The sequence below is a fragment of the Triticum aestivum genome, chromosome 3A (genome assembly GCF_018294505.1).
Source record: "Triticum aestivum cultivar Chinese Spring chromosome 3A, IWGSC CS RefSeq v2.1, whole genome shotgun sequence".
In the NCBI taxonomy this organism is placed as follows: Eukaryota; Viridiplantae; Streptophyta; class Magnoliopsida; order Poales; family Poaceae; genus Triticum; species Triticum aestivum.
Window position 1 is genome coordinate 719,844,809 of NC_057800.1, and position 10,325 is coordinate 719,855,133.

At 42.4% G+C, this 10,325-nt stretch overlaps 1 protein-coding gene and 1 non-coding gene across 2 annotated transcripts; one reads left to right on the top strand and one right to left on the bottom strand.

Moving 5' to 3' along the window:
• Window positions 1–2,983: 2,983 nt before the first annotated feature.
• Window positions 2,984–3,056, top strand: TRNAK-CUU (transfer RNA lysine (anticodon CUU)). The gene has a single exon. It is a non-coding gene; the product is annotated as a tRNA-Lys (tRNA).
• A 2,106-nt stretch (window positions 3,057–5,162) lies between these two features.
• LOC123059418 (uncharacterized) lies at window positions 5,163–6,552 on the bottom strand. The gene has a single exon (XM_044481995.1). The coding sequence runs from the start codon at window positions 6,409–6,411 to the stop codon at window positions 5,266–5,268; it is 1,146 nt and encodes a 381-aa protein (XP_044337930.1). The 5' UTR covers window positions 6,412–6,552; the 3' UTR covers window positions 5,163–5,265.
• Between the last annotated feature and the right edge of the window lie 3,773 nt (window positions 6,553–10,325).

Here is a 10,325-nt window from a genome sequence, read left to right on the forward strand (position 1 = left end):
ATGTCAAGGAGGAGCATTACTACCATGAGAAAGCTCTGGCCGTTGAGTATTCAGAACTGTTTCTGCTATACAATCAAGACGCACTCGACAAATCTATCGTCAGTTGCTATTGTTTGTAAGTGATTTCTTTCTGTAATTTAAGTCTCAAGCTAGCTGTAGTGATCATTTTGATCGATCGTTACCTGTAATAATTATCCTCACTATATTCTTGTATGTGGTATTATGCAGGATGAAGATTTATGAAATGAAAAAAGGTGGACGCTATGGCATTGGGTTCGTTGACCCAAATACCATTAATGAATACACATGGAAAATAGATTCATATTACGAAAAAAGTGTAGAGGAAAGCATGCTAGAGTTCTTCAAGCACCTCAAATACAATGAAGATATACTACTTCCTTACAACTTCGAGTGAGTCACACTGTCTTGTACTACAAATTCTGTTTTTGCCTACTAGCTAGCTACATGTTTTTGCTTACATATGCCCGCTTAATTAAGACATGCAAACGTGTGTGCATGTAGATTTCACTGGATCTTGTTAATCATTAAAGTTGATGAAGGAACAGTTGAAGTATTAGACTCACTACTTAAGAAAGCAAGTGACTACACCATCGTGAAGGGGATAGTCAACAGGTAATTTCAATCATTATTAACTATATCTCGGCCTATTTAATTAGTTCTTCATTTCCTAATAACAACTATTTAATAACCCATTTATTCATTTTTTTGTCGGCGGGCAGGGCTTGGGCAAAGTTCATCAGGGTCACTCCAGGCCCATGGAAACAAAATTTGAAATGGTATCGACCCCATGTAAGTAATTAACTAGTACTAGCTAGCTGCCATCTCTTTAATTATCACGCTTGATTAATTATTATCTGATCAAATTCCATTCTCTGAAGGCCCTGAAGAAGGCGCCGGGGAATAATCTGTGTGCATACTACGTTTGGAAGAACATTCGCATGATGGCGTCCGAAAGGAGCGAATCTCAAAGACAGGAGTGGGTACATTTGTCAGAACACTATTCACAATTTTTACACCATTATCAATATCTAGTAACACAACTAATACACATGCATATTGATCTCCTTCTTAACAGTTCAAAGAGGTGCGGGAAAAGCTCCTAACAGAGAAGCGCATAGAAGCAATTCAAGAGGAAATAGCGGGATTTTTGCTCGACCAGGTCATAGATCCCAAAGGAGAATACTATTACCCGCTATCGCCCCCGTGAACCACTTCCAATTGTTATCGTGCTTCGAAGGCACCAATTAGGAGAAATTGTATGTATGTATGTATATACATATATATATATATATATATATAGGGTCGCGCTATTCGTCACCCCGGGTGAGGAATAGTTATTCCTCACCCCCCTCTATTTTACCATCAATGCACCATAATTTTACGTTCCGTAAGTTTTGTCTTATTTCCGACACAAAAAGGGACCGTAAGAAAAAATATATAAATGTCGTAAAAAATATTTTATGTTATGTAAAATTACAAACGTAAAAGTATAGTCTAAAATACACATAAACTGCAAATTTTCTTGTCTTATGACCTATATTTTTATTTTTTATGTCAAATTTTACGTAGTGAATCAATAAGAATGTAACTATTTGAATTCCAAACGTAATTTAATTATGAAATGATCGTAAGATTACCTCAGGTGAAGAATAACTTATTCTGCACCCTGGGTGATGAATAGTAATACTATATATATATATATATATATATATATATATATATATATACGATTCTACTGAAAATTCTATTTATATATATGCATAACGTGTACAATATGTAGTATCGTAAAATACCAGCAAACGAAAAAGAATTAAATGAAAAACACAAAATTAAATGAAAAAGAAATCATAAACCCAAAACCCCCTAACCTTTTAATACCGGTTGGTGACACCAACCGGTACTAAAGGGCTCCCTGACCCCGAAGCTGGCTCGTGCCACGTGGTTGCCCTTTAGCACCGGTTCGTGCTGAACCGGTACTAAGGGGGGGGGGGGGTTTAGTGCCTACACTTTAGCGTCGGTTACCAAACCGACACTAAAAGACCTTACGAACCGGTACTATTGCCTGGTTCTGCACTAGTGTATATAGATCTTTTCCATGTGTTAGAGAACACATTTTTTAATTTTCTCATGAATTTTCAGGTACATATAGATAGTTGACATTACTATAGTGAAATATATTTTTGAATTTACCATGATTTAGAGATCAATTTTTTAAAAGTTTCGTCATGTTATGTCTATTTTTTTGCACATTTACCATTTCAACCCAGATTTTCAATGGCAAATTTATGTAGACACTTCATGGCTACTCTCTTCATGCCCACTATGTCTCTCTTGACCGATTGTTTTCTCGCGTACAACCCTCGCCGCCCCACCGTGTACTACATCGACATGGTCGGCATCCACATGGCCGGCAGGGCCGTGGCCATGACGGCGTCGGCACTCACGTCGTTCGACCCTGCCACTGGCAGGGGCAACACGATCTTGGACACGAGCACCATATTCAACTTCACGCCGCTCTCGTCCCCCATGTACGCCATGTGCGCGACGCGTTCCAGCCCAGGTTGTAAGCGCCCGTGTCTGCGCCACTGGACGGGTTCGACACGTGTCACCAGCGTGCGGGTGACAAGCACGATGTCCGCGCTCACCGATGGAGCGCGGATGGCCATGACGCTACCGGAGGAGAACGTGATATCTTTGTTTTCTGCCATGGCATTAAGAAATGTTTTCTTTTTTGGTTTTGAAGATTGATCATTCTTTTTTAGAGTTCTATATGTATGATCTTGGAGCTTTGGAACGTGACCATGACATGTTTAATTTCTCGTGGAACTTTTCGGTGTTCGTCTGCTCAAAAATCTTTCAATGATAAACTTCTGCATACAGTACTTTATGCTTGGGCCGTTGATATTGGAAAAAATACTGTAAATGTTATAAATGAACGTGATTTGGACTTGGTGCAACCATTGCCTGTCTAGCTCAGTCGGTAGAGCGCAAGGCTCTTAACCTTGTGGTCTTGGGTTCGAGCCCCAAGGTGGGCGTCAATTTTTGCATTTTTACCTTATTGATTTAGTAGCACAAAATTAGTTGAAGTTGTTTTCGAAAACATTCTACAATTTTTCCTTTTTTAATTCACAAGTGCAATGTTTCATGTAATTTTAACTAATGATCCAACTTTGCCGTTCACTAGGTGGAATAAGTTGAAAAGGATGCATCGATATGTGTCATAAAATGGAAGTTACAACAAAGTTAATTTTTGCATTTTACCTTATTGATTTAGTAGCACAAAATTAGTTGAAGTTGTTTTCGAAAACATTCTACAATTTTTCCTTTTATAATTCACAAGTGCAATGTTTCATGTAATTTTAACTAGTGATCCAACTTTGCCTTATTGAGGTAGAAACGGGATTATAAATTCGTAGGAACCTGATTACAATCTTTCATAAGCAGAGATTTAAAATGAACATGGATATCCGCAATCAGGGAAAAGTCACCATACATTATCGCCGCAGAAGCAAGCTCATGGGCCATATTGTTTCAGCGAATCCTTGAGGTCACTGACGATTGGGTGCAGGCTAGACATGTTCAGAGTGTCGAGATCAACCAGTCTGATCACAGATGCACAGTCAGATTCCAAACATAAAAGGCCCCCTAGAGTTTCCTCTAGATCAAACAGTCCCTCTCTAATGGCCACAACCTCAGCTTTATCGGCAGAAGTGCAACAGAAGGTAGGGAAAGTATCAGTTTCTTCCATCCTTGGGGTACTCCTGGTGCTTCAAATTCAAAACACAATTTTTAAATGTAACAAAAAAATCGGAAAAAAGATGAATGTTCACAAGGAATGTGACTACAACTCCTAAAAATGTCAGATCCAAACTCAAAATGCACATTGAGAAACAAAAAAAGTGAAATCCAGATGTGAATAGTGTCAATGTTGTTTTTGTCTTTTTTCTTACACTATTCATGCTAGATTTTACATTTTTGTTTCTCAATGTAAGTTCCGAGTGGACCTGAAATTTGTAGAGGTTGTAGTCAAATTGCTTGTGAACATTCACATCTTTTTCCGGAATTTTTTGTTACATTCGATAATGTTTTTTTTTAATTTGGAGCACAGGGAAAACCCCAATGCTGGGAGTACCGGATACTTTCCCACAGAAGGCATCTCCCAGACGACAAGGCGGCGCTTGTTGTGTTCGGGTTACAACAAAAAGATATTCGAAATTGTAATCGATCTCTATAATTACCTTTTGCATCTTGATATTCCACCTGACTTACTGAAGAAAATTGCGCAATACAAAATTCGTCTGAGGTGTGTGGTAATGGTTGTTACCTGTATGAATCTTTTTATGGTTTTCTTAATGAAAATCTGTGGTGAACCCCTTTTTCCTAAAAAAATTGGTCTGAGCTGGATTAATCCCAGAGATTTGAAAAGCCCCATAAGTCACTATTGTGAGAACCTTCGACGTTGCACATTTGGACACACTTTGGTCTAAGATAAGAGGGTTGTGAGGTGAGCTACCACTCCTTCCTTGTGCACAATGGGCAATGAAGATCTTGTTGTACGATTGGCAATGAAGTGCAGTACCACGCCCTTGATCAGGTAGTCCTATCAATGAGATGTCCAGCGTATAGACATTGATAGGACTACCCGAGTTGTCGAATCTAGAGACAGGATCACAGGATTGGGTTTGACAAGTTGGCCTCCCTCTATGCTCAACGTAGGGGTAGTTGGTTGTGTATTCATATGCCAGTGGTGTTTCGGCAGTATCGGCGCCGATTTCGGTATTCTGCAGACATAGGAAGACGTCTAGCTATGAGAAACTCGGCATCGTCTTCTTCTTCAGCTCGTGGATTCCTAGGGATCGATGTCGCTGACACGTATCGGCTGAGAACGGTAATTTCAAGACTACCTGCATTGGTAGAACTTTATTGTTCTAGTGACGGCGTGGAACTCCAGCGTAGGCAACTCCGACCGTCTTGAGGATGTACGGGATGGAGTCGACAATTTATTTTAATAGTTTGGATTGCTTACCACATCATGTGGTGAGGGGACAATTCTCTAAGGAGTGGATTATATATTCTTTTTTGTTTTGCCCATTTCCTGTAATATTGTTGTTGATTAATATAGACTATAGAGCCGCGGCGGATTTGAAAAAAAGAACAATATGATTTCTACAGCCTCTCTCTATCAAAACAAGTTAAGCAAACGTAGGCACATGAATGGGTTGATGGCGCATTAGAGAGATGTACTTAAAAGCCTAACCCTAGCCTGCAATGTGACGACTCAGCCATGTGTGCTGCTTTGCGTAGTGCGATGTCGTCATCGTTATTCTTGGGATCCTCCTCCTGAAGCTCCTCCTTGATGCCGATGTCGGCGTTCCCGTCCACCGCCTGCAGCTCCGGCCTGACGTCCAACACATCGACGAATGACGCCACCTTCATCTCGTACTCCTTCTGTCCGATCTGGTAGTGCTCTTCGAGGCTCGACGAGATCATCGGCTCCAGTTGATCATCGGCTCCAGTCCGATCACAGCTGGAGTCGTAATCGAAATGCTGCATGACGTCGACGTTAATGTCGACGCCGCTGCCACTGGGCTTTCTCCCGGCTTCATCGCTGCCGGCGCCGGTTGCCTCGTAGTAGAAATAGTCGTACAGCTGCTGTTGTTGTTGCTGCTGCTGTCCACCGTGATATTGCGGTTGCCGGCTGTCGTCGTGATCGGCGCCATTTTGCATCACGGGGTCGGCGCCTTCTTGGGCGACGTAGAGCGCGTCGACGACCTGATCTTGGTCGGCGTGGAGGAGCAGCTGCTCCTGCTGGTGGTTCGAGGAGGTGACCTCGAGGTCAGCGCACGGGCCGTCCATGACGTCCCCGCCGGCCACGCCAGATGCGGCCTGGCGGCACATGTCGAGGTGCTGTTGCAGGGCGGCGAGCTCGGCCGACAGAAGCTCGCTGGTGTGCTCGAGGTCGATGATCATGCTGCAGCAGCCTCCGACGGGGTCCATGGCGCGCATCTCCGCCTGGTAAATGAGCGTCTGCATGGCCGCGTCGCAGAGCTCCGGCTTGAGGCGGCGCAGCGTCTTGAGGATGTTGCTGACGCCGAAGAGGCGGTGCGCGTTGAGGAACCGGCGCTGCTGGTCGGCGGGGAAGTAGGGCGCGAGGGGGCAGTCGGGGTTGCACTTGCGCCGCTGGTACTTGCACGCCGCGCAGGCCTGGTTGGTCGTGCCACCCCCACCCCCACCGCCGGAGCCACCGCTGCGGGGGGAGACGCTGCTGGAGTGGTGGTGCTGCGACTGCGACTGCGATTTGGTGGCGTTGGTGTTGGTGGTGATGGTGGAGGAGGCGTTGGTGATGGTAATATGGAGGTGGGAGGAGGAGGCGGCGGAGGAGGAGGTCATTGCTGCGCCTGCGCGCGCGCGCCGTCAATGGCGACGGGGCTGCCTAGCGAAGACGGAGGCGTCGGTGGAGGGTTGGGCCTGGCGCTGTCGTAGGAATAGGGGAGGCCGCAGGAGCTGTCAATGCCATTGTTAGTTAGGAGTTAGCTGGGTGATGCCTATTAAAAGGGATCGTATACAGACGCTGTGGCACAAGATCGATAGCGGAAAGGGTCGCGGCTTGGGCTCCGAGCGTTGCGGGGTGCTCAGAGTTTGTTAAGTATCAGAGGATTCCAGTAGCCCGCCACTACTTTCCAGTCAACATCAGGAGGATCGATCTGGTAGCAATTTGTGGTCTGAAATTCGCAGCTAGCTAGCTGCATGGAGCTTGGCATCCTAGATTTGGATTTGGAAGTATGCCAGTAGGTTGACGTGCACGGCACCAACGGGATGCATGCATGACATCGACGTACGTGCCGTTGCTGCCGATAGCACGTACGCACGCATGGCATGGTCACTCACGCGGAAAGGAGTGAGCGACCGTGTGACCGATCGAGCAACACCGCTCGGTCTGGTCAGCCATAGATCGAGCAGCTGACCTACCATCGCGTGCGCATGATCGGTTGGCATCTTCAATTTTGATTTTAAACAAGGAAACAGCAACTAAACAGTAGTACAGAGAGTAGTGTCTTAAACAGTTCAACATGTACTAAGATGATGATTTCCAGTGAGAAAGTCACATTCAACATGTTCTTTAGGTGTGTAACTTCATCATGTATGCCTAGCATAGTTGGTGCCCAAATTGTACAAATGTAGGACCAGCACAAGTGTGCAATGGGGCAATGAAAGAAGAGATGGTCTCTGATTTCCACAAGTGTAATCGTGAATAAAAACATGCTTCCTTGTAGGAGAGATCCAGTATTTAACTTCTCATTTGTGAGGAGCCAATAGAAGATCTTGTGTTTGAGTTGGCAGCAAGTTTTCCATATCCATTTGATCATTGGCATAACCTCAGGTGCAATGGCAAGCAACCTATAAACCCTAGAAACTTTGTATTGATTTGATCCCTTAGACAATTGCCACTAGTCTACTTTTGAGGTGAGGGTTAGATCTTGAATTAGAAGTTCAAGTTCCTGGAATTGCACACATGCCTCTTCAGACAGTGGCAAATGGAAAACATTTGCTAAATCCTCTGCTTGATATAAATCAAAGAGGGTGATATGCGGGCTGATAGCAATGGAATGTACGTGTGGCCAAACTCCAATCAAAGGAATCCCATTCCAGTTGTCAGACCAAAATAAGTCTGGCCATTGTGAAGAGTACTAGTTTCAAGTTCTTTATCATTTGGGAAAAGCTTCATGCAATCTCTCTGCAGAAAGATATAGTGGATGTTGTAGTTGGGTGGAAACCCTTTCCATAGTACACTTCCCAAACCAGGTTGATCTTGGGGATATCCATGTGATTGATAAACTTGTGCACCATTTCAAGAGAAGGCATGTATTTTGTAGGGACAAATTCAAAATGCCCAATCCACCTCTGTCTTTTGGCCTACAAACTACTCTCTGTCCCATAATATAAGAGCATCTTTTACACTACACTAGTGTCCAAAACGCTCTTATGTTATAGGACGGAGGGAGAGGATCCCAAGCTGCGAGAGGAGGGATTTTCTTTTCGAGATCCTTGCCTCTCCAAAAGAGATGTCTCCTATATATATATCAATCTGTTCTATGGTGCCTTTGTATAGAAGTAGACAACTCATAAGAAAAGTAGGCAGAGAAGACAAAATTGGATTGACCATGAGCAATCTGCCATCATAGCTCAAGAAGTGAGAGCAAACATTTAGCATTTTCTGAATTCTGTCAATGATGAACATTAAAAAAATCCATTCTTGGCTTGGTGAAACTAAGTGGAGCACCTAAATAAATAAATAGAAAAGTGCCATGGTGCATCGCGGAATGCTGGATAGATGTTGCAGGTGTCATTTGGGGTATTGACTTGTAATATGCTTGATTTCTGGTAATTAACCTTTAACCCAGATGCCTTGGAGTAGATATTGACTAGATGTTGCAAATTCTCGAATTGACCTAGACATGTTGGCATGATGATTAAGGTGTCATCAACATACTAAAGTATGGGGAAATCAGGGCAGGAGTTAAACTTAACTAGAGGTTGAATAATATCTCTATTCATAACACTATCTAAAATTGTTTATAAAAATTTAGCTGTGAGACCAAAAAGGAGGGGAGAAAGGGGATCTCCTTGTCTCACCCTTCTTCTGCACTTAAAAGAGTTACCAGGCACCCCGTTTAGCAATACAACAGAGGTGGCGGTGTTAAGAAGCTGCTCAATCCAGGAGCAACATTTGGACGCAAATCATTTTTGCTTCGAGATACCTAAAATCATGACGTGCTCCATTTTGTGAAAGGCTTTCCCAAAATCTAGCTTTAACACCATTGTGGGATTTTTGCTTTTGTGGCATTGGAATAAATATTTATATGCCCAGGCAATACAATCAAGTATAAGTCTAGATTTGATGAATCCATATTGATTGACATGGATTAGCAAGATGTTTAGTAAGCAATTTGGTTGTGCAACGGAGTTGGGATATGGTTCTGTAATCATTAACACAGGATGCATCAGGCTTCTTTGGAACAGGGAAAATGAAAGAATTATTGATACTTTGTAGGCACACCTCCCCTCTATAGAACATGTTTAAAAAGATCACAAAATCTTGCTTGATTATTAGCGAACGCTTCCTTGCAAAATAGGAATTAGAGCCATGTGGGCTTGGACATTTATTTGACGGCAAGTCCTTAATTGTGGCATCTATCTTCTAAGTAGAGAAAGGTTCTTCCAGGAAGGATATACCATGATGCACTCGCAATAGGTGAAGCAATACAGGAAGAATATTGTAATGCTCTGATTTGCCTACCATGTCCTTAAAAGCTTATTGCATAAGAGAAGATTTTGCAGCATGATTAGAAACTTCCAAACAATCTGATCCAGTCAGTGAAGATATATAGTTGTGCCTATGCTAGACAGTAGCTAAAGCATGGAAGAATATAGAATTTTCACTTCTTGAAGTAGCCCATTTAATTTCCCCCTCTGCTACTAGTATGTGTTTTGTTGCTTCAAGAGTTTGTCCAAGTGAAGTTTAACATCTTTCCTTAGGCCATACTCCAAAGTTATGAGTGCTTTAAAATTTTGAATTGCTTCCATCATTTCAATTAGACCATTTGTATCTGTAATATCCTTATTTAGATCGGAAAGATTCCTTAGTGAACCTCCTATAGTAACCTGCATGACCGAGGAAGTTTCTTATACCTTTGACATCTCTAGGACATGACATTTTCTCAATTGCATCAAGTTTAGCTTTGTCTACTTCAATGCCTCTTTCAGGAATTTTATGACAAATGACTATACCTTCATTCACTGTAAAGTGGGATTTCTCTCAATTCAAGACAAGTTTAGTCCCTTCACATGTCTGCAAAACTTTATCAAGATTGCTCATATAGTCATCAAAAGAAGTTTCACGTATGGAACAATCAACCATGAAGACCTCACCAATTTTCTCACAAAAATCATGGCTTATAGCAGTCATACACCTATGAAAAGTAGCAGGTGCATTACATAAACCAAAAGGCATACGTCTATAAGCATAGGTTACAAAAGAACAAGTAAAAATAATTTTCTCTTGATCTTCTAGTGACATGGGTATTTGAGAGAAAGCAAAATATCCATCTAGGAAACAAAAGTGTGTATCCTAAGATAATATTTCTAACAATTGATCAATAAAATGCAAAGGATAATGATCTTTAATGGTAGCTTTATTCAATTTTCTAAAATCAATTACCATCCTATAACATGTAACAACTCTTTGTGGGATAAGTTTATTTTTATCATTAGGAACAGCAGTGATGCCACCTTTCCTAGGGACA

Coding starts and splice junctions, on each gene's coding strand:
- LOC123059418 (XM_044481995.1), bottom strand. CDS start 6,411: ATGACCTCCTCCTCCGCCGCCTCCTCCTCCCACCTCCATATTACCATC.